Raw genomic sequence first — 25,437 nt, forward strand, 5'->3', positions numbered from 1 at the left:
TGTAAGATGAGCACTGCACTAGGTGCTTGTCATCCAGCAGAGAACACAGAAGAGAACCATCTTGCTCTAATAGAGCTGATATAGTGATTAAAGCTTTTGTGCAGTGATTCTATGATTAGGTGGCTCCGGATCTTCCAGGCTTGCTCTCCCTTTTCCAGGGTTTGTTCAGAACTCTTATAACCATCTGGTCATGTCTCTCATTTTTCTCAAGAGGAAACTGACAAGCTGGATAGGTAAGGTTATCTGCTCACAGTCACCAGAGTGATGGAAGCTGGAACAAGGCCTCAGGCTCCCAACTGTGATTCAAGGAGTCTCCCCCTATACTGTGTTAAATTCTGCTAACCAAAAATGTGAAGTGAGTTGTGAAGTGAGCTGCTCCTTACGCCTCTGAAGCAGTTGACATGGATCGCTTTCCCTCTTTTAATTTTAAAGTAATCACACAACCAAACAGCAATGTAATCTTAAAAGATTAACATGTAAAACTAGAATTTAACAGGCAAAATACTCAATGTAAATAAACAGTTTGGCCTCAGCTAACAGTTGGATCTTTCTGGTGTCTTCTTAAATCTGTAAAATGTGACTTAGTCAAGGACCTAGCAAAGACGATCCCAATTTGTAATTGGTCTAAAACATCAGCAAATTCAACACACATAGTATTCAGAAGACATGGCATGTTATAATAGCTGGTGTAAAGAACCCATAAGGAAGAGAGGTGGGTGTAACTATAAATAATTTTGCCACAATCTTTACCCTTCCTCTGGAAATCCACAGAGGTACTGCCAGGGCCAGGCAGAGGGAAGGTGACACAGGGTGTGTTCTTGGCTTGTCTGCCTCTTCATCTGCATCACAAAGGTGGGGGTGCCTCTTTATGGTCTGAGGCAAGAAATGCCGCGTGAAATGAAATACCAATAAGCAACCACAACAACTAAATGTAGTTTGGGTGTTGAAGCTGGGCATGGATATGTGGGTCTGAGGTGGTCCTTGGAGGTGAGGACAACAGGAGCAGGTGTCATGAGAGCATGGAAAATCACTGCCTTAGTGAGGCTAATAAATCAATTCAAGGCTGAGAGTGTAAGGACAAGGTAAGTGACTGACATACGGAGAGATGTTCCTACCACTCTGGCAGCCAAGCACAGGTTTTGAGGGTATTTTCCCCAAAACTAAGAAGTATCAGAGCCTAGAACTAGGAAAGTTAAGGGTGTTAAATGTATCCCAGGCTAAAATCTAAGCGTTCTCTGTGTTAAATATGTAAAGTTACTATTAATATATTGATATCGATAGTTGTTGCATACTAGCCAAGAATCCTCCAGTTTATATAGGAAATCACTGCCATAAATAGAAATATTGTTAAATCAGAGCGATTCATTCATTTGTTCATTCATTCATTCACACTGCTTTCTAGATGGGAAAGTAGGGGGCAGGACGCAAAGGGAAGTACTGCAGGGAAGATGCATCGGAGATGGCACTTCAAGGACCTGCAGGGGCTGTGCCAGGAGAAGAGGAGAGGAAGGGTTCCATGGGTAGAAGAAAGGGTACAGACGAACATGGGGAGGTACAGAGTGTGGAAACAGTAAGTTACATGTAAAAGAGTATATCAACCCCTCTAAGGATACATTTGGGGGAAAGGGGTGGAAAATAAGGAGGATGACAGATCAGAGCTATGCTTTAGAGCCATGGGTCTAACTAAGCCCCAGCTGCACAGAAGAATCACCAGGCAGCTTTTAAAAATCCCAATGTCCAGGTTGCACCTCAGATCAGTTATGTCACAACCTCTAGGGAACTTGGGCCAGGCACTAGGGATTAAAAAATTATCCTCAAATGAATTTCCTTGTTTAGCCAAAGATAAGAACTTTTGCTTTAGGGGGGTTAATCTGCATTTTCATGAGAAGAAATGTTTGTTAGTATCTTCTCTTCTATTGATGATATAAATATTTATATTTAAAAAAAATTAGAAGGGTGGCTAACATACAATGCAATTAATAACCCCCACTTTGTTCTCTTTTGGTTGGAGCACTAAGGAGTTATATTGTGGCAAATGAGGAGCAGGGGGAGTAATTTACTAATTATTATCTTCCAATGTATAACCGGGGCTGCCAAGCCCCTCTTGGGCCACACAGAAGTGATTTCAAGTAAGCCAGAGAGCTCTTACTTCCAAAGGGAATTACTTCCTGATAAGTAGAAACTGGGCATCTAACGAAGAAATGACAGCTGAGGATAGAAAGAGAATGAGCCTGCAAAGCTGTCAGCAGTTTGCAAGTGAGTGCTACTTTGCCCTCTACTGGCAAGTTCTGAGAAAACACATCTTCTAGCCATTGGGCAAGTCCCTCTAAATGTGGTCAGTGGGCAGCTGTCCTAATGCCCACCACATCAAATCACATTTAAACAACCATATGGTTCTTTTTTTAAGAGCCCAGAAAGTATAGAAGAATCTCTTTAAGAAAATATCCCTTTTAAAACAAAGTTCTTCCTGAGCTGCCCAGAACTTATCCCACTTTCAGTACTATTTTTTACGGATTGTAACAACCAAATGTGGCCATCTGACAGAGAAGCAGGTATACAAAACTGTGTCTCACCTGGCCTTTTTGGCTCAGCAGTTGGCCTGTTGACTAAAGAGCCACCGGTTCAATTCCGGTCAAGGGCACGTACTCGGTTGCTATTTGATCCCTGACCCTGGTTGGGGTTGTTTGGGAGGCAGCCAATCAATGTGCCTCTCTCACATCGATGTTTCTCTCTCCCTCCCTTCCTCTTGCTCTATCTGAAAATCAATGGAAAGGTATCCTCAGGTAAGGATTAAAGCAAAATAACACAAAACAAAACAAAAAACTGTGTCTTCATTCGACATTTAAACAAAGGCAGCTACCAGTCGACATTTTTATACAGAAGAGAACGTGGCCCTATGGAGAAACAGTGGCTCCTTATTCCTTTCTTAGACCATCATGGCTCCTTCCACTGACTCTTCCTTCCACAAGGGAATCCTGAAGAGCGGGCCCGGAGGCCCAGGAAACGTGCTCTGGAACAGCTCCTGAATAAAACAGTTTCCAGCCAGAATTCTCAGTAGCAACCCCAGGTTATCTCCTTAGGTCATGCCCCCCTACATGTTTTCCAAATTAGGCTTTTGCTGTGCTTCTAAACTGTTCCCAGTGGAAGAAAAAAAAAAAGCAGACATATGACAAAATGAGCCAGACAGGTCATGTTCATCTTCACAGATCATCATGTTATGTACTTTTATGTGGGACTCAGCCTTGCCAATACCGCCTGGCCCCCACTTCTTCCCCCAAAACACACAGCTCACATAGTTTTACACATGTCTCATCAGAACGGAAACCTAACGAAGCAGTGAGAGAACAGGGGCCAGGAGCGCAGGCTCTTAGGTGACCAGATAAGGATTAATCATTTAATGCCTCACCGTACTCACTTTATAGTCCTGCTCTTGCACTCCCCCCCCCGTTCTTTGTAAGCCAGCATGGGAGTGGATGAGAACAGGATGTGAACCACAAATGACATGGCTTGGTGAGCAAACCACACATTACAAAATACCTCTACGAAATCTGCATTCTCACAAAATAACTACTGGGTGAGAAGTAGTTTTATTGTTTCTGTTCATCCAGAGTATTATGCTGGCCCTGTAGAAGTTATTTAGAGAGCTTAATGATGAATTCTTTTAGAGCCCTGGCTCTTCTATTTGACATACTGACTTGTTTAAGAAAATGTTTTTTATTGATTTTAGAGAGAGAGGAAGGGGTGGGGGGAGAAACACTGATGAGAGAGAACATCGACTGGCCGCCTCCTGCATGTTCCCCACTGGGGATCAGGCCCACAACCTAGGCCTGTGTCCTGACCAGAAATCAAACTGGTGATCTGTTGGTGCATGGGCCAATGCTCAACCACTGAGCCACACTGGCTGGGCCTGACTTGGTTTTAAAGAAAAGTCTTTCAATGAAACATAATGCATGTTAAGGCAAGTTAAGAAACTAAACTAAAAATGAGATTTTTAAAAACTTATACAAGATCTATATGTTAATCACTCAGCCCTTTGTTGTAATTGACTCCAAAATTCCAAAATGCAGGAAATCATAAAAGTTCTCAAATGAAAAACAATATATTTAAAAACGGAACAAATGAAAACAAAGAAAGACCTTCTCAAAAGGTCTTTTGTACCAAATAGAAGGTAAAAAAAAGTAATACTGTCCTGGCTGGTGTGGCTCAGTTGTTTGGAGCATCCTCCCATATGCTGAAGGTTGCGGATTCGATTCCCAGTTAGGACACATACCCAGGTTGCTGATTCGATCCCATCTGGGCAAGTGCAGGAGGCAACCGATTGATGTTTCACTCTTGCACTGATGCCCCTCTCCCAGCCTTCCTCTCTCTCTAAAATAAATAATAAAAAAAAGCATGTCCTTGAGTGGGGACTAAAAAAAAAAGCAATGCTTTTCTGGTAATTCTTTCAAGCTATTATCCAAATAGTAAGCTTTCGAACTTTGCTTAACTAATGACATATTTACCTTTATCTTATTTCTCACTTCATAGCTGTGGTTTAAAAATAACTTTGTGATTTACATTGAAAGAAGATTTGTGGAGTCAATTCCAAAGCAATTCCTATTTGTCTGATTGGGGGGTGGGGGGTACTTACCTTTTGTGACACTGGCATTCTTAGATTGTTAACAGTTGGTGAAAATGCAGGGTTGTATCCTGGACTATCAAACCTTCTTAAATCATCCCTGGAATCTGGAATCTGGAAAATACAGTATTAATCAAGTTATGTTTTCAGTTACAATGTGACACACTTAAGGCGCAATTTAAAGTCACCGTGGAAAACCAGCCCCAGAAGTGTTATTTTCTCTTCCCTCCTCATGTACAGGAGCTCTAAAGAACGCACCCTCAAGTCCTTAGTGTTCACAGGCTAGACCTGAAGTCTTCAGTGAACCAACAGCAAATGCATGAGAAATATTCTCTATGGGAAGAAGTGAGCTTATTTTTTAAAAAATCAAAAGAAGATGACCAAATGAGCCCTAAAAAAAAAATCACTTGGCAAAAAAAAAGTATATAAAAACTGCAAACTTTTAATCATTGTCTATTTTTCCAGTGAATAAGTATTTCAGTTCATTTTCAGCAAGGTCAAATAAGAAGTCAATTTTAGTTTGGCCTAGAGACTATGACTCGTTGAATATGATAGTTGAGTCTTTCAATAGAAGCTGCACAAGTTATGTGTCCTCTCAAATAAAAAGTGTTTATCAAGGAAGTTTGGTCCAATAGGCTACAGATGTCAGCATGCCGAAACAGGCTGCACTTTGAAATTTTGGGTCACCCATACCCATACCTGGATCTCAGTTTTCACAGCATAAAGACTACTGATACAAGGAAGGGCACATAACAAGAAAAGGACCACAGTTATTTAATGATTATTCACCTTCCTAAGTATAGATAAGAGGCTTTCTGACAGACCCTGGGAAACTAGAGGATGTGCTGCAAGAAGACAAACAGGGCTGTGAAGAAGATAAGATGCTTTAGACTGCAGCGGTTCTCAACCTTCCTAATGCCGTGACCCTTTAAAACAGTTCCTTATGTTGTGGTGACCCCTAACCATAAAATTATTTTTGTTGCTACTTCATAATTGTAATTTTGTTACTGTTATGTCTTAGGTGACCCCTGTGAAATGAAGGGTCATTCGACCCCCAAAGGGGTCGCAACCCACAGGTTGAGAACTGCTGCTTTAGAGCCCAGAGGGTTCATTACTCATAAAAGAAAATATATTTTGAGAACAAACAAAGGACAGGACACACTTTGATTTGGTTACTGTGCCTAGACTCTGACCCACTCCAGAAGTTTGCTTCAGGAATGCTGACCTTTCTCCAGTCCTAGGAAGGGGAGGAGCTGTTTTAACATCATAGAAAATCAATTACCTTGTTATCAGACTCCAAGATCCTGGAAGGAGACACATGGACCACAGACCCTGCAGCCCTTCCCCTGCCCTCCCCCCCCGGCCCCCTTGCACTACAGCCCCTTTCTTACTTATCTCTAGATAACCTGCTGACTAATAGGAAGTGTTAGAGCAGAATTTACAGAATGACTTGCTGCTCTCCCATAATGCCAGCATTATTGGAATAAATGCTTATATATGCTTCAACCCTGTCTCTGCTTAATTTGGCTCAAGAAGTGACAGGCAGCCTTGGACCCATTGTGTCTGGTTTCATTATGACTACATACATTATACAGGCCAATTACTTTTCTTATTTGTAAGGAAAGTTGTTGCTGTTGTTCTGTCTATAACGTGAGTCTGCTGTGATGCTCTTACTGATAGATGACTTGCTGCCAAAGTTAGGAATACAAAAAGAAAAAAGCCAGAGGAAATATTGAGGCTTATACAAATGCTACTTGAAGGTGTTGGTGTGATTTGTGCTCATATTATTAACACATGCAATTTTAACTTCAGGTTTTTCAGAGGAGTTTATAAAAACAATCTGTGCTTAAATAGAGATCCCTGTTGGATAAGTAGCGCGTTGGAAGAAAAGGCTTTTCTAAGCAAGGTAAGGGCTGTTCTGATTTGGAGCATTAACCATAGGAAACTTCTTTCAGGGAGTGAGCGTTCTGATGTGGCTCCCAGAAGCCTGTCCACTGCTGATGGAGCTACTTAGCATCCTCCCTGTTTGTACTGCTTACCTTGCTTATATCAGATTCAGATTTGCTGGAGCACACACTCTGAAGTTCCTTAACAAGGTCCGCTTCATCATCCGAATCCAGACAGAGCCTTTGATCCAAGTTGAATTTCAATGTTAGATCATTCTCTAAAGACCTAACACAAAGTTCAGAAAACAGTTTTTCACATGAGAACCACAATCCAATTCCTAATATGGAAATCTAGACACTGTACCTTGTTTTAAGATTTAGTGTGCAGTAGAAAAATTGTTTTAAAAATCCTTTTAATGTCATTTAATGCAACAACCCACTTTCACAGAATTTAGATAACTCCTACTCAGATTTCTCAATTGGTTCAAAGTTTATTCATAAAGAATTCTTCACTTTCAACATTATAGTCTCTTTACTCTTCCCTTTGCTTCTCTGTCTCAACGGCTATAAAGTGAAGACACCAAACACCGTGGTGCCAGGGCAGTGTGGTACAACGGGACAGATACGAACTTCAAACTCGGCTCTACCATGGCCCTAGCAATAGGGACATGGGGCAGATTTACTTTTTCTTCTTCTTCTGTTTTTGCCTCCTTAACTCCTCAGTGTCTGGGTTCCTTTCTGTAATGGATTCCTTACAGCTGCATTATAGAGTTACTGGGGAAATTATATGCGTAACAGATCTAGCAGTGGGCCTGGCAGAAGAAGCACGTGATATAATTCCCTTTATCTCCCTTCTCTCTCTTCACTCTCCTTGCTTCTGTAATTCTGTGAACTGGTGATACTGATACTGTTGTAATTAAGTAGTTATTAATTAAGAGAAAGGAACAAAGGCAAGGCTAAATTTGATAGAAATGCCACTTGTACAGCTTTGCCACGAAGCTGCAGTTTAACACATACCCAGTAAAGACTTTGGGTGACAGAGAGAGAAAAATGGCGGCGGAGTGAATGGAAGCTACAAAGACCATCTCCCAGGACCAAACTGGAATTACAACGAAAATAAAGACAAATCGTCAGGAAGGGGCAACCGAAAGGCAGCTTGGAGGAGCACATAACCAGGGACACTGACTCAATCCTGGTAGGATTGCGAGGACGCGAGAGGGGGCAGGGAGCCCACGGTCTACAGCGGCCTGGGCTGGGACCAGCGGCCGCGGCGCCCTCGGCTGGGACCTGTGCCCTCGGCTGGGTCCTGTGGCCTTGACTGGGACCAGCACCTGCCTATGCTGGGACCTGCGGCCACCTCGGCTGGGTGCTACACCCTCGGCTGGGTCCTGCGACCTTGGCTGGGTGCTATGCCCTCGGCTGGGAGCTGCCGCAGCCTCGGCTGCCCTTAACTGGGAGCGGCGTCCTCGGGTTAAAGTCCCAGGTGGCTCCACAGCACAGAGCCGGGACAGAGGCTAAATTGGCAGCAGCCACTCACCTTGGGCTCCAGGAGAGGGAGTGCAGACTGAACTGGAACTGTGTGGGGACACTCGGGATTTGGAGGGTACTCAGAGCTTTTGCTGAGTGCAGCCACGCAGGACTCTGGTCATCTTACTCCTTCCCAGGGTTCTGGGGAGAAGCAGCGGCCCCTCCCTCAGAGATTCAACCCTACCCGGTGGACACTGAAATGCTAATTGATGCCCATTAACAACCAGCATCTGCCCCACCCTCGGGAAATCCTCTTATACTGAGCACCTGAGGGAGTTTTTCAGTCAATTCAGAAACCAAGGTTCTTCAGGTGACCGCTACTAATAGCCTCCAGGCAAAAAAGCTAGAGGATAACTACCATTCCCTGGGCTAGCAACTCTAACCAGGAAAGTTAAGACTTGACAGTGGTGTTTAAAGTGGGTCCTCCCTGCCTCATCCAAACCCAGGAGAGGGAGCCACAAACAGCAGAACAGCAACACCCACAAGGAAAATTTGGCAGGTTCCAAAGCCCACTGTGATAGCCAAAATGGTGAAACAGAGAACAAAAGCCAAATGAAAGAACAAGAGACCTCTATAGAAGACAAGAAAAATGAGGTGCAGTTAAGCAAGTTAACAGAAATAGAATTCAGAGCCATGATCTTGAGAAAGCTCAACAGCATGTGTAAGGACACAAGCACCATGAGAAAAGACGCAGAAATGTTAAAAAGCAACCAGTTGAAAATTAAAAACCACCAAGAAAAAATGAGGAGTGACATTTCAGATAAAAAACACATTGGAAAGTCTAAATAGCAGAGTAGAGGAAGCTGAGGACTGGATCAGTGAATGAGAAGATAGGGTAGAAAAAATCAATCAATCAGAAAACAAAAAGGAAAAAATAATTAAAAAACAGGAAAACAGCTTAAGAAAACTGTGGGGCACTTGGAATCGTAATATTATTTGCATCATAGGAGTCCCCAAAGAAGAAAATGAGCCAGGGTTAGAGAATATATTTGAAGAAATAGTGACAGAAAACTTCCCTAATTTGATGAAGAAAGAAGGCATTCAAGTTCAAGAAGCACAGAGAGCCCTAAGTAAGAAGAACCCAAACAGGCCCACACCAAAACACATAGTAATCAAAGTGACAAAAATTCAAGACAAAGAGAGAATCTTAAAAGCAGCAAGTGAGAAGCAACAGGTTACCTACAAAGGAAACCCCATAAGGCTCTCAGCTGACGTCTCAACAAAACACTACAGGCAGAAGGGAATGGCATGATGAAGTAATCAAGGTCATGAAAAACAAGAATCTGAATACAAGACTATTCTACCCAGCAAGGCTATCATTCAAAATAGAAGGTCAAATAAAGACATTCTCAGTAAAAAAAAGGCTAAGGGAATATATGAGCAGCAAACCAACACAGCAAGAAATGTTAAAAGGACTGCTGTAATTAGCAGGAGAAATAGGAAGAAAAATATAACCACACTAAACAAAAATGAAAATAAATAAATACATATCAATAATCACCTTAAATGTAAATGGATTGAATGCTTCCATAAAAAGACACAGAGTAGCTGATTGGATAAGAAAGTGTGACTCATCTATATGTTGTTTACAAGAGACCCACCTCACAACAAAAGACTCACATAGGTTGAAAGTGAAGGGATGGAAAAAAAACTTCCAAGCAAAGGGAAAGGAAAAAAAAGCTGGGGTAGCAATGCTCATATCTGATAAAACAGATTTCAAAATGCAGGCCATAACTAGAGACAAAGAAGACCACTACATAATATTGAAAGGATCTATCCAACAGGAAGATATAACCTTGATAAACATATATGCACCCAATATAGGAGCACCAAAATATATAGAAAATGTTCTGGAGAACTTGGAAGGAGAAATCGATAGCAATACAATTGTAGCAGGGGGCTTCAACACCCCTCTGACATCACTGGATAGATCCTCTAGACAAAAAATTTACAAGGAAACAGAGACTTTAAATGAAGCACTAGACCAAATACATTTAATAGATATCTACAGAGAATTATACCCCAAAACTACAGAATTCACATTCTTCTCAAGTGCACATGGGACATTCTCAAAGATAGACCACATGTTAAGGCACAAACTAAGTCTCTACAAGTTCAAGAAGACTGAATTCATATCAAGCATCTTCTCAGATCACAAGGGCATGAAACTAGAAATCAATTGCAAGAAGAACATACAAAGACATTTGAACACATGGAAGCTAAATAGCATGTTATTAAATAATGAATGGGTCAATGAGAAGATCAAGGAAGAAATTAAAAACTTCCTGGAAATCAATGAAAATGAAGACACAACAACACAAAATCTATGGGATGCAGCAAAAGCAGTTCTGAGAAGGAAGTTCATAGCACTACAGGCCTACCTCAAAAAACAAGAAAAATCTCTATTAGACGAACTAACCTCAAAACTTAAAGAACGAGAGAAGAAACAAAAAGAAAACCCCAGAGCAAGTAGAAGGAAGGAAATAGTAAAGATCAGAGCAGAAATAAACGATATAGAGTCCAAAAAAACAATTCAAAGGATCAATGAAACAAAGAGCTGGTTTTTCAAAAAGATTGACAAGATTGATGGACCCTTAGCTAGACTCACCAAGCAACAAAGAAAGAGAACTCAAATACACAAAATCAGAATTGAAAGAGCAGAAGTAACAACTGACACCACAAAAATACAAAAGATTGTTAACAACTAGTATGAACAATTATATGGCAACAAATTTGACAATCTAAGCGAAATGGACAAGTTACTAGAAACACATAGTCTCCCAAAACTGGACCAGGAGGAGATAGAAAACTTGAACAGACCAATAACATGAGAAGAAATTGAAGATATAAACAAGATTCTACCAGCAAACCAAAGCCCAGGCCGGGATGGCTTCACGGGGCAGTTTTACCGAACATTCAAAGAAGAACTAACACCCATTCTCCTCAAACTATTTAAAAAAAATTCGATAAGAGGAAGACTTCCAAACTTGTTTTATGAAGCCAGCATACATCTAATTCCAAAACCAAAAAAAAGACACTACAAGGAAAGAAAACTACAGGCCAATATCTCTGATGAACATACATGCCAAAATCCTGAACAAAATACTAGCAAATCGGCTCCAGTAATACACCAACAAAATTATCTACCATGACCAAGTGGGATTCATCCCAGGAATGCAAGGCTGGTACAATATTCACAAATCAATAAATGTGATACACCGCAAAAATGAAATGAAGAATAAAAACCACGTGATCATATCAATAGATGCCCAAAAAGCCGTCGACAAAATCCAGCATCCATTTCTGATAAAAACACTCATCAATGTGGGAATTGAGTGATCATATCTCGACATGATAAAGGCCATATATGAAAGACCTACAGACAACATCATACTCAATGGGCAAAAACTAAAAGCATTGTCCTTAAGAACAGGAACAAGGCAAGGATGCCCACTTTCACCACTCTTATTTAAAATAGTACTGGAAGTCTTAGCCACAGCCATCAGACAGGAAGAAAAAGTAAAAGGGATCAAAGTTTAAAGGAGGAAGTGAAACTATCATTATTTGCAGATGACATGATACTATATGGAGAAAACCCCAAAGACTCCATCAAAAATTTACTAGACTTAGTAAATGAATTTGAAAATGTAGCAGAATACAAAATTAACGTCAAGAAATCGATGGCATCCTTATACACCAATGATGAACTCACAGAAAGAGAAACTAAGGAAACAATCTCATTTACCATTGCGGCAAAAAATTAAGATACCTAGGAATAAACTTAACCAAATAAATAAAGGACCCATTTGTAGAAAACTACAGGTCATTGAAAAAAGAAATAGAGGAAGATATAAAAAAGTGGAAGCACATACCCTGTTCATGGATTGGAAGAATTAACATCATTAAAATGTCCATACTACCCAAAGCAATCTATAGGTTCAATGTAATCCCCGTCAAAATACCAAAGGCATACTTCACGGAATTAGAAAAAGTACTTCAAAAGTTCATATGGAACCAAAAAAGACTTCGAATAGCCACAGCAATCTTGAAAAAGAAGAACAAAGTTGGATGGATCACATTACCGGATTTCAGGTTATACTACAAAGCCACTGTAATCAAAACAGCCTGGTACTGGCACAAGAACAGGCATATAGATCAGTGGAACAAAACAGAGAACCCAGAAATGGATCCAAAACAATATGCTCAATTAATATTTGACAAAGTTGGCAAGAGCATACAGTGGAGTAAGGACAGGCTCTTTAATAAATTGTGTTGAGAAAATTGGACAGCTACATGCAAAAAAATGAAACTAGACCACCAACTTACAGCATACACAAGAATAAACTCAAAATGGATAAAAGACTTAAATGTGACTCATGAATCCATAAAAATCCTAGAAGAAACTGTAGGCAACAAAATTTCAGACATCATACACAGCAGAATTTTCACTGATACATCACCTAAGGCAATAGAAACAAAGGAGAAAATGAACACATGGGACGACATCAAACTCAAAAGCTTCTGCACAGCGAAAGATACAATCATCAAAACGCAAAGGCTACCTACTGTATCAGATAAGGGGTTAATTTCCAATATATAGAAAGTGCTCATACAACTCCACAAATGGAAGACAAAGAACCCAATTAAAAAATGGGCAGAGGTACTAAATAGACACCTCTCCAAACAGGACATACAAATGGCTGATGGACATATGAAGAAATGCTCAACATCACTAATCATCAAAGAGATGCAAATTAAAACAACAATGAGGTATCACCTCACACCTGTCAGAATGGCGGCCATCAACACATCATCAAACAAGTGTTGGCGAGGGTATACAGAAAAGGGGACTCTAGTATACTGCTGGTGCGAATGCAGACTGGTGCAGCCACTATGGAAAACAATATGGTATTACCTCAAAAACTTAAAAATTAAACTTCCATTTGAATCAGTGACCCCCACTTCTAGGGATATACCCTAAGAAGCCTGAAACACCAATCAGAAAGAATATATGTACCCCCATGTGTGTAGCAGCACTATTTACAATAGCTAAGATCTGGAAACAGCTCAAGTGTCCATCAGTAGACGAATGGTACATATACACGATGGAGTACTATGCAGCTGTAAGAAAGAAAGATTTCTTATCCTTTGAGACTACAGGGAAGAACCTGGAAAATATCATCCTAAGTGCAACAAGCCAAACAGACAAAGACATGTATCATATGATCTCACTTATTTGTGGAGTATAATGAACATAACAGTTGGAGGAATGGGGTAGTCCCAGAGACGTGAAAGTGGGGTACAGATTGACAATCCCGAGCAGAGGGGGTGGGGGGGAGAGATAAACTACCGAACTTATATGCATGAACAATGGAAATGGACAACAAAGCTGGGGACAGTGCATGGAGGGAGGGGGAGGGAGTAATCAATGGGGGAAACAGAAACATCTGTAACAAAAATTAATTAATAAAAAAAAAGAGTTTGGGTGACATGGAGAAGCAACTTGTCTGTCAGTCAACCTGGGAACAGGTCATTGGCCAATGTAAGTGTGACCACTACAAGCCTGGGAAGATTTAAGATATTTAATCTTCTAAACAAAGGAGTTTGTCCTCTTGCTCTTGGTGTGTGCACTCTTATTTGCTGACACTTGACTCTTGGCTTGCTAGACTCTCACACTCCCACATTTGCCCACATGGCTCATGGCCATGTGGGCCTCATACAATGGACTAATGGATTGAAACTAGCCTAATGCTAAACTGGATCCAGCACCACCATGGAATGGAAACTTTAGATGCTGGCTTTGCTTCTAGCTCTACTGAATCCCCAGCTGCACATTTTCCAGAACTGGATTAAGGAAAATGGGACTTAGGAAACTCAAGGATGTAATTCCATGCAAATAAAGATCATTCATCCTCCCATGTGATTTTCAGAAAATTATTTTTCTCAAGAAGTCATAAGGACCCCACTCCCACTAACAACGGAGAAAGGTCTTCCTTGCATTTTTCCAATAACAATATGGCACACTATTGATTGGGCTACAATGGGGAGTTATTTGCAAGCTTCCCAACATTTCTAGTCTATAATTAACCAAATCATTCTTTACCTCATTATTTGTAAGCTGAAATAATCAACAATTCCCTAAGAGCAACCTAAGAAAATGAATTAAATTCACTTTAAACATTTAACACCTGAAAGCAAATGTCATAGTATGTTTCTGTCAAACTAGTATTAAAAAAATCACTCATCTAAAGTCTATTTGAAATGCAGAAAAGGATTTTACCGTATCTTTATGTCGAATGCATTAGTAATTATCAAGTGTGGTAAATGATGATGCCAATAATATTTCTAAACTTTTGAACAAAAATGCTTTTTAAAAAATTATATTAACAGTTTGATAGTTGCACAACTAATGAGAGTGTGTACTGTTTGCTCCAAATTAATCTAAAAGGGGAGCTTACTTTTGGTTTGACAGAGAAGCATTCCTGTTACAATTCAGCTGTGATATCGTCATATTTTTGGTACCTGTAAAGAAAAATGTAATCATTAATCATTTCAATATAGTGAATCATTGTCCCTGTGCATCTTGAGCTCTGTATTTAAAAGAAACAGACTATGGTCTCTGCTGCACTTTCATATTGTTTTTTAACTGAATTCATCTCTGAGGGATTTTCCTCAGGGCAGTGGCTCCAGAGGCAGCTTCTTGCACAGTTATTGGGGAAAGGTCCCCTGAATTAAGTCCAACTTACATCACCTGAGGCTCAATTCAGGATCAAGAATTTTGCTTTTATCAATGGTTCCTCTTCTCAAGGCCCTCTGTCTCTGCCTTTGCCTTCCAGCACTGACCAGGCAGATCAATTGCAGTTTCTGATGTGTGGGGCCCAGTAATGTATCACAGTGTGTGTGGCATTAGTGGTATATGTATTTGTAGAAATTTAACTTTTAACTACTGTTAATAAGAAAAAATATGAACAGTGTACAAAAATACAAAATAGAAAATATCAGATTGCTTTGCTTGCAGTAAATATATTGATATAGTCAGTTATATATGCACACACAAATGCATAGATTTGTGTGTACTGATCATTATATGAAACATGCTTCTCACTTCTATGGGTTATGGTTAAAAAAGTTTGAGAAAATACTGGTTTAAACAATTTCAGACTCCAAAAAGTTTTGTTTTTATAAAACACTGTATTTTAGAAGCTCAATAGTTGCTTCTGATTGAATTATAAAATTGTATGAATATTGCTAGCATGTATTATCTCTAAAGAATAATTTTAAAAAGTAAATTGAATTTAATATAGCCTTATTAAAAGTAGATAATCAGAGATAATCTATGTACTAGAATTTTTCTTTTACCCATACTTTTGTCATTATTGTCAGAAATCACTGACTAGTGCTTTTCTCTAATTACCAGAAGGGCCTGGGCACAGGCCATGCAATCCAGAAACCTGTGATCTGACATCATGCTTTTCTGTTTGAGGTCAGAAAAGAAAGAAGCTGTGTCTTTACTAAACATTATGACCTTTCATGGTGACCTGCATGGAATACAGAGTGGTTCCTTTTTTTTTTTTTAATAATAGTGTAAAAAACAAAAAAGCATCCCAAGTCAACCCCAATGTTGTTATAATTCTATATCAAATGCAATTATTGGGAAAAAAATTACTGCTATACAAATACAGTAATCTGGGAGATAGGTCAGTCTTTGGTTCATTCATCTACACACGATGCGTGGTTAAAATTCACGGCCTATAAATTTTACTTTGTAAAATTAATTTTTAGATTTTATAAATCTTTAGGTTGAAATCCATGTAAATTATAAATACAGATTTATAAATCTTTCAAATAAGGTTTCATGTTTCAAAGAATATCACAATATTATATCAAATAGTTTAAACCTATAATCATTGAAAATATAAATAAATTAAAAATCATTATAGTTCAGTTTTCTGAGATAGACTTATTTCCATAATATTGCTTTAAATTAATATTCATTTTATTGATTTTGTTTGTCAAGTATATCTATTGACAGTAATTATTGTTTAGGTAATTATTTAGGTCTAGAAAGAAGCTGGCCCTAACAAACCCTATAGAAACGGTAATAAACTTGGAAATGATAATAAAGAACCTGGATAGGTGTTCACTTATCTGGGTGCTCATGGATTATTACATGCGCCACAGGATTAGAGGGGCAGGATCTGAAGAAAAGGGCACTGGACTGGAAAGAAACAAAAACATGAATAACAGAATTCTGTCTCCAGGAGAGGGGATTTTGAACAGGAAGTCAAGGGGTTTTGAACTCAGTTTTGTTATCTGTAAATGAAAATAATAATCCTCATCTTAGAACACTTTTGCATACTATAATGGGATAAACAAGTAAAAGCTATAATCCTTGCTACAGAAAGTCACCTAGGGTGCCTCTGTGCTATAATGGGGGGCTGGAATCTAGTGACTTTATTCCTTGACTCAAACATTCTTTGGGAAGTAACGGCAAGATCTTGGGACCAGACTATATCCTATCATAAATAGATAAAACAAAAAGTATAAGTAAAACTCTCATTTTATTCAGTGACTTTCCATTCAATCATTAAAAAAAGTAGTCACAATTTACAAACACACACTTGGGGCAGTTACAGAGCATATATTAATATGGTTAAAAACCATATCAAATTTTTATTAAAAATCAACAAAATGTAAGCTAAAGTATGAAAATATATTAATGAACAAAATGTTTTATGTTTTAACATTTTAGGACTCGTATTCTCCTATTTAGCAACCCCACTGCTGTACAGTTGGCATATAATGACACCAAACAGAATAGTTGGAGGTGGCTCCTCAGGCCTAAAGTTAACTACGTATTTAAGAAACCCACCATGCATGTGAGGTTGGAACATCTTTTCATTCTTACTCAAGTATGGATTTCCTTTAGGGAGGACACTTATAATTTGTGTAATTATTTATTTTGTCATTATCAAAACCAAAAGAAAAAGGTCTAACACCAGAGATAGTTCTTATGTCTTCTTTGTTAGAATGAAAACTTATGTATTACTTTTCTATAAATGACATCCCAATAACTAGATTCTGCTTAACAATTTATTAGAACGTGAACTCAATGAGGGCAGGGATTGTTGCTGTTTTTAGTGCTCTATTTCCATAGCCTAGAATAGAACCTGGCAAATGGTACACATTATATATGAAAGAGAAATATGTAAAACAATTCACTTATAAAGCTCTTAACTGGCATCAAATATGTCTGTCCACATACTTTTTAAAATTTAAGGTTGGCTTATGGATGACATATAAAAGGAGAGAAATACACCAAAGTAGAACTATTGTATTACAAAAATTTAATTGTGAACACCATAAATATAAAATTAATTAAAAAAACATGGGAAAGATAAATTTAGTATCAGAATTCTAGTATGAAAAATTATTTTTGGGTAGGAGGCTCCCAAATATTTTTGGAAATGTACCTACTACATACTTTTAGTACATGAAAATGTGCTTTGAGATACTAAGAATTTTGTTGAATGATAGTGAAAAAAAGAATAATAGCACATTTACATTCAGAAACTAGACCCCAAGTGTCCTGCGACCTCTAGGCAGCATGCCCACCTCTCTCACTTTTCTCACTCAGGACCCGCTTGTTCCAGGAGGATGAAGATAAACGTCCAGACTTCTTGCACGGACTGGTGCTAACCTTTCTCCAGGCACCACTCTCTCCTTTCTTCTTGCTACTGTTGTAACTTGAAACTATGAACAAAGGGAAACTTCCTCTTTTGAAATCAGCTGTATGCTGGTCTAGCTCTGAAACAACATAAATCATGTTTTGTCAAAAGGAAGGCAGTCATAATACAGTTTCATAGAGTCAAGCAAAATACACATTTCCAATTCTCAAAGAGAGAGAGGGACTCTTTAAAATCACAGGCCTGCTTAATACCCAAACAAATTTTGTGAACCAGCAAACTTTACTTGGAGACCTAAAATTTCAATATGAGGACAAGACAGAGAGACTGTAACAGTAGTGTGAAATCTTTATTAATACTGAGATAATTTCTCTGTTTACAAAGAGAAAAAAACAGAACTCCCTAATAACAAATGTAAACAAGTTTTTATGTAAGAGTGTAAATTTCCTCTCCTCCCAGCTCAAACGCACATACCTGCTCTTTGGAGGGGACAGCCATGCAGAACAGCTTTATTGAGCAAGATGCTAAGAGCAGCTTTAACTACAGCCTGCTGTCCTTGGCTAGGGTGCTTTTTACCAGTTGTTTGTACAAGGTCAGGTTGTCTTTTCGCAGAGGCTCTTGACAATATTGCTTCTTGAACTCTGGGTACAATGACAGCATTCCACAGTGTAGACATCCACCTTGCAAGAGAGCGGTGGACCCACAGTTAGGACCAGGAATTCTCTCAGGAATTACACACAACTATACAAAGGACAGTTTGAAGACCATAGGAAAAACATAAGTGTTTCTAAAGATATGCTATTTCCCAGGTAGTTCTGGAACAAGTGTAATTATCCAATCCCAAAGTAGTTTGACTTTGCCTCATAAATACAATGCATTTCAAATGAAACTGTTTACATGTCCCTCTCCTTTAACTTCATAAGATCCTTGATAGCAGGAATCAATGCTGAGTGTGTGCTGGATGAATTCATGAATAAAATACATGAAAAGAGATTTGCCTTTGGGTGGTAAACACACAATGAAATATACAGATGACGTATTTATAGAATCATACACTTGAAACCTATATACTTTATTAACCAATGTCACACAATAAATTAAATGAATTAAAAAAAACCTTTACCAGAGGATATTATTTCCATTGATTTTTAGATAGAGTGGGAGGGAAGAGAGGAAGGAGAAGGGAGAAAGAGAGAGAGAAAAACACCGATGTGAGAGACACATGGATTGGTTCCCTCCTGCACAACCCTGACCTGGCTAGGGATCAAACCTACAACCCACGTAGGTGCCCTTGACTGATAATCGTACCTCGACTCTTTGTTTGGCGGGCCAATGCTCTAACTACTGAGCCAAACCAGCCAGGGCAACAAAACATTTTTTAAAAAGGAAAAAAATATATATGGAAAGAAAGGTAAATTTATAGACAAAAGAAGTCTAGAAATCATATTTCCTGAAAGTCTGTGTTTAAATAGCTTAAACTTATTTGTCTTATTTCCATAATAAGATACACATATATTTTAATATTTCTGGACTTGGGATACATCTAATAATCACTGGCAAATTAAATCTGCCTCCCCCAAGGCAAGGGCTCAGTGTCTGCACTCGAGTGGGCTAAGCCCTGAAGAGAGGGGTCGGGTCAACCAGCCTCAGATAGACCTTTGCATTAATAACTGTAGCGGTGGAATTTTAGCTCAAATTTGGAGTACCTAATACCAATTAAAATTCCATTAAAAATTACATTCTGTTATAGCATTAAAAAAACAGTTAATTGATTAAGGTTACAGATCACAAAACCACATCTCCCAGAAAAGGAAAATTTTCAAAACTATTAGATAGTGGCATAAGCCTATTAAGACTGTTAAAACTTACCCAAGTATAAGCTCTGTTATTGTCTCGTGATATGTAATTCCAGAAAGAAAGAAAGAAAAAAAACAACAGAGAATATAGAAAAAACCTGGTACTCTACCATGTGAGGCAAAGTAGCAGTTACTTCTAAAAGTGTTAAAGGGGTAAAGACAATAAGCTTAGTTAAAAAAAAAAAAAAGCAGTTCCTTATTATGGCTGTTGGGAGACATTTCTCCATGACATATCTACACATTGTGTGTCAGCTGCTGTTCTGGGCTGTTTTCAAGGATGTTAGTAGAGCACACAGCCTTGGAAGATGGAGCCAGTGTCTCCTTCTGGAGCAGAGCGCAGATTATCCTGACCAGGATAATGAAAGTAATGTCTTCTTCCAGGGCAAAGGGTGGGCAGATTTGACAGCACCCCTTTTAGAAACCTGGGATTCCTAAGCTTGGAGTTCTGCAGCTGCTACTGATGCAAAGCCAGTGTCCACCAGTGTCCACCTGAGTCGTGCATCACCCAGGGGCACTAATGAGCTAAGGGAACCAGTGAAATGTGAAGCCCAGGTTGAGGCTGCGCTGTGAATGATGAAGTCTTTGGCCTCTGACTCGGAACCCTGAACATGTTGCAGACTAACTTGTTAGATTGCAAATAGGGTACAAATATCAGAACCTCTACAGGTCTTGATAGTGACTGTGCTCCTGTTAGGATAGGCCAAAACTGGCTAAGAATCTTGAGACTCTGGATGTAAAAAGGCTTAAATTTAATTGTAATATTGATGAAAAGGGCATAATTATATGAATAAATGTATTTCTGCTCTTTTCTTTAAATCCTCACTTGAGGATATGTTTATTGATTTTAGAGAAGAGAAAGGGGGGGGGAGAGAGAAACACTGATGAGAGAGAAACATTGAAGAGTAGCCTCCTATATGCACCCTGATGGGGGATCAAACCTGTAACCTAGGTATATGTCCTGAGTGGGAATCAAACCCTCAACCTTTTTGGTGTACAGGAGGATGCACCAACCTACTGAGCCACCAGCTGGGGCTGTATTTTTGCTCTTAGGAAGAGAATGCTATGTATATTTTAACACAGTAATTCTTCCTTTCCCCCTACTCAGCTTTAATTAAATTGTCACTTTGTCTTATAATGAAGATATATTATTTGCATCCCAGCTTTCCAAAATGGATTTCTGCCCAGGCTGCCAGAAATTGCAGAATCAAAGCTAACAGCTAATCACAAAGCCCTTACTAAGCTAGACTAAGACAATTTTTTTTTTACCTTTCAATTTCCTTCTTATTTTCTATTTCATTAACCTTATTGTTTATATGTCTGTTCTCATGAGCTGCTACAAAGGAAAGCATGGTAAGTACATAAGTCTCATTAACATAGGAGGAAGCTTTTAATTCATCAATAGAAGGTAAGGTTTTGGTTTTGTTTGGTTACAGGTTACTTGACCGAATTTCTCACGGGGACCTTCCCCAGGAGACACTGCACAGCAAATCACACATGACTTTGATGAGAGTTTTATAAAAAAGGGAAATTGCTATGTAGCTTTTTGTAAAGATAGTTTCCTTAGGAGTTAGCCAAAAGACAAGTCATGGTTGTGCTCTGACACTCCCTGTTGATGACAGGAGGTGGCACAAGGTGGCACCATTAGCATTTTGACTCAAACAAATTGGCCATGGCTCTATGTTAAAAAGGCATATAAAGTACAATGACACTTACTTCACTGTCACTTGGGCATGTCCTGGGACTACAGGACAAGACAAGAAATACTTTGGCCCAAGAAATGCTTCAGGTGTGCCCAAGCGGGCCAGGCAGGAGTTGAGTTGGTGCCAGACGGCCAGGGTCCAGCTGACTGTCTTGCACACGGGATCACAGGGAGAAGGCACCTGGCCTCTGAACTAGAGAGACAGGGAGGGGACACGAGGGATTGATTTAGAACAGTGCTTCTTCATCTTTTGTTTTTAACAGTCCAAAATTAAAAGTATAGACATTTAAAACTACAAAACAAAAATGTAGCCGAATATGATATTATCTTTACTTGGGGTGGTTGAAGGAGAGATAGTTAATAACATACTATCATGTGTATTAGCATGAGAAACAGATCTGTAGCTCATTACATGAAACAAAAAGGTTCAGACATAATGGAGTAATAAGTAGGCTAAGGAGACACCTTGGATGAATTCTTAAACATCAATTCTGGAAGAAATCATCATTTACATATATACATAAAGGACCTCACAAGGCCTTGCAAATAGTAGGTACTCATAAAGGATTTTGAATTAATAAAATAAAAAATGATATTCAATATTTGAATATTTTGGGTAATGAGATCCACATGATACATCTGGATCTATGGCATGTTCACCTTGTATTAATTTAATTTCCCTAGTTAAAATGTTAACACCCTCAAAATGTACAGAGCTCAGCTGATATAAAGAAATTTGTTTTGCCCTGGCCAGTTTGCCTCAGCAGTTACAGCGTCAGCCCTTGGACCTGTTGTAGCTCACTGTCCTTAGAATCCAACTTGTCTTTGAGCTGCCCTAATTAACAACCTCAGAGACAGCAAGATGAACAATGGGGAATGTTATAGAGGGCTTTAGCCCCATAAAAATTAACCAGAGTCTGACCTTCACTGGGAATTTGAAAAGCAACATCCTTCAGGAAAAGGGAGGACAGAAACGGCCCCAAGGCCAGAGTGTCCTGCATGCTCTGTAAAGAAACTGATAGGGAGAAACTGAAGCTCCCTTTACCCCATAAAATTGTAACTGTTAAACGTGTGTGTATTGCACCTGACTGACCACTGATATCCGTCTCGAATTTGTTAGTTTTTAAAACTTGGATAATGGAATGAATAACAGGATAGATGTATGCTGACCCAGTTTACCCAGTTCCCTTTCGCCCCAGCTCCCTCCCCCCTCCGTTCCCTCCTGCTTATCGCTAACTGCCTCCGCTTCTGTACAAGCAGCTTGCTTGCTCTGCTAAACTCTTGAATGACCCCTGCCCTTATAAGCAACCCTCCCACTGAGCTCGGGGCTGCAGTTCTCCTCTGTGTAGGTTGGCTGCAGTCCCTGCGCAGGTAATAAAACATCTCCCAAAACTGAAAAATTGAGTCTGAGTGTGGTCGATCTCCTGGGTTACAACAGACCAAAGAGTCGTGGGTTTGATTCTGGTCAAGGGCATGTTCCTCAGTTGCGGTTCGGTCCCTGGCCCTGGCTGGGGTCATGCAGGAGGCAACTGATCGATGTGTCTCTTTCACATCAATGTTTCTCTCTCTCTCTCTCTCTCTCCCTCCCACTCTGTCTGAAAATATATGGAAAAATATCCTTGGGTAAGGATTAAAAGACATTTTTTGCATTTGTTTTCAAATTTTAAAATGTGTACATTTTAAATACTGTGTAACACACATGATCTTGGAAGAGAAATTCTTTTCTCTCTCTTTTTAAAGTATTATATTTTAGAAGATCAAGTCCCTTTTCAGTAGTAAAGTTTCAGAAAAGGACAAATATTTATTTAATATTAGGAGAAATATCCTTCAAATAGTTAGAAGTCAAATATAGCAATTAACTCAGTATTTTATAAAAAACAAAAAAAGATTAACATAAATCTTTGCTTTACCAAGTAATTACGGTATTAAGACTGGGGACAAACTATGAATGTTGGTATGTGCAGCACAAAGGGTATAAACTGGCCAAGTGAAGACGAAAGGGTGGCTCAGGGATGCTAACAGCTGTCAGAATATCATTGTATTACATGAGGCTTTTGGGATCTGGTATCATAACTTCCTTCTCTAAATAAGCAGAACAATAATTTGATTGTTACTTTGTTATTCTTCCGGCAAGAATGAGATTATATATTACAATTAATGGTGGTTGGATATTTATGTTCTACTAATAAAAGAATATTCTAAAAAAATACTAGTAGGAAGCCTGGTATTATCCTGAAAGATCTATTTACTTGTATCCCTTTAAGGAACTGGAAGAAGAAATTGTGATCAAGTGCCAGTGGGCTTCTAAGTGCTACTAAAGATTTGGGTCTGTTCTGTAGTTACAAGATTTCTGATTTTTTGCGAAAGTCATTCATTCCCCTTGTACACATATCCCAGAAATCTGTTTCATTAACCTACTTGAAATGATTCTTGATAAATGAAAGGCGTTACCCTTTCTACTCCTTCTATTCTGCACAGCACACTCAACACTCCCATTCTCAAACACAATGGAGAAGAGACAAAAGCTTGAAGTTTGAAATTTCCTTTAAAAAAAGTAAAATCAATATTTTTCAAGCTATGTTTACTAGTGATCAGGAGTGAGGAGAGGAGAGGTACATTTTAAAATATATATATATTTTTTAAATCCTCACCGAGGATATAATTTTTTCCATTTATCTTCAGATAGAATGGGAGGAAGGGAGGGAGAGAGAGAGAGAAATATTGACTGGTTGCTTCCTGCACGACCCCGGCCAGGGCCGGGATCAAACTGCAACTGGTACGTGCCCTTGACCGGATCAAACCCACGACTCTTTGTTCCATAGGCCGACACTCTAAGCGCTAAGCCAAACAGGCCAGGACAAAGTACATTTTTTTTTTAAAAAAAAGATTTTTTAGAGAGAAAGGGAGGGGGGAGAGAGAGAGAGAGAGAGAGAGAGAGAGAGAGAGAGAGAGAGAGAGAGAGAGAGAAACAGAAACATCAATGTGAAATATATCAATCGGCTGCCTCCTGCACGTCCCCTACTGGGGGATGGAGCCTGCAATCTGGACATGTGCTCTGACCAGGAATCAAACCTTTCAATGCATGGGATAATGCCCAACCAAATGAGCCACACTGGGCAGGGTGAAGGAGGTACATTTTAGTTGAAACAGTGCCACATCTATAGAACAAAACTAGTACCTTTCAAGATTAGCAAGGATGACACAAATTCATGAAGAATTCCAGTTTCCTCATAGGAAACTATGGGCTTTTGGTGATTAAGATGTTTATTCTTGGTAAAAATAAATGTACCTCTCTGATGAGGGATGTTGATAATGAGGCCATTTATGTTGGAGTAGAGGGTATATAAGAAATCTCTGTATCTTACTCTCATTTTTATTATAAACCTAAAACTGCTCTAAAAAAATAAAGGCTTTAAGAAAAAAAAATTGGGCTCTGGCTGCTGTAGCTCAGTTGGTTATCTGTTGTCCTGTGCATAGAAAGTTTGCCAGTTTGATTCCCAGTCAGGGCACATGCCTGCGTTACAGGCTAGATCTCTGGTAGGGGACATGCAGTAGACAGCCGATTGATGTTTTGTTCTCATGTCCATGTTTCTTTCTCTAAAAATCAATAAAAAAACTTTAATAAAAGGAAAAATCCTGGTATTGTGTGATTATTTATGTAATTTTGGGAGGGGGAAAGAAATTTAAGTATTAATAATGATGAGTTAAGAGAAGTATCAATAATTCAAAAAGCTGAAGACTTTTCATGGTCTTTACCTCACCTTTTCTCCTACTGGTTGAAGTCATACAAGGGTTGTGCTTTGGTCAAAAGCATATATTAATTACCAGCCAACTGACTTTAATGTAGCTTGGGGTAGGAGATTTCTCTGATTAAATTAGGAATTTCAGATACCAATTCTAATCATAAGTGGCAAGTACTGTTCACTGAATTACCATAGCCATTCCCAGCTTATACTTTTCCCTCCAACCACTTCTCTTGACCCTCCCAGCCACCAGTGCATGCTCATTCATATCCTCTACCTAAGACAACAGATACAAGGTGGAGAGCTTTGCTCTTAGAAAGGTAGGTCTGGGATAGTCTGGAGTGGAGGGGTGGGCATGAAACCAATTCTGGTTGATGAAACATTAAGGGGAAGTCTTATGTTTCTGGGAGTTTCAGAAAAAG

The 25,437-nt window shown here is 39.1% G+C and overlaps 1 protein-coding gene across 1 annotated transcript in view; it reads right to left on the reverse strand.

The window, feature by feature from the left end:
* CTTNBP2 (cortactin binding protein 2) overlaps positions 1-25,437 on the reverse strand; it is a 236,069-nt gene that overhangs the window by 25,141 nt on the left and 185,491 nt on the right. The window contains exons 17-22 of the mRNA XM_036246679.1: positions 21,287-21,465; positions 18,192-18,397; positions 17,656-17,838; positions 14,490-14,553; positions 6,658-6,790; positions 4,631-4,732 (exon numbers count right to left, since the gene is read on the reverse strand). Coding sequence (XP_036102572.1) covers positions 4,631-4,732; positions 6,658-6,790; positions 14,490-14,553; positions 17,656-17,838; positions 18,192-18,397; positions 21,287-21,465 — 867 coding nt within the window. The remainder of the gene's footprint in view (positions 1-4,630; positions 4,733-6,657; positions 6,791-14,489; positions 14,554-17,655; positions 17,839-18,191; positions 18,398-21,286; positions 21,466-25,437) is intronic.

Source organism: Molossus molossus, unplaced genomic scaffold, assembly GCF_014108415.1.
Source record: "Molossus molossus isolate mMolMol1 unplaced genomic scaffold, mMolMol1.p scaffold_m16_p_7, whole genome shotgun sequence".
In the NCBI taxonomy this organism is placed as follows: Eukaryota; Metazoa; Chordata; class Mammalia; order Chiroptera; family Molossidae; genus Molossus; species Molossus molossus.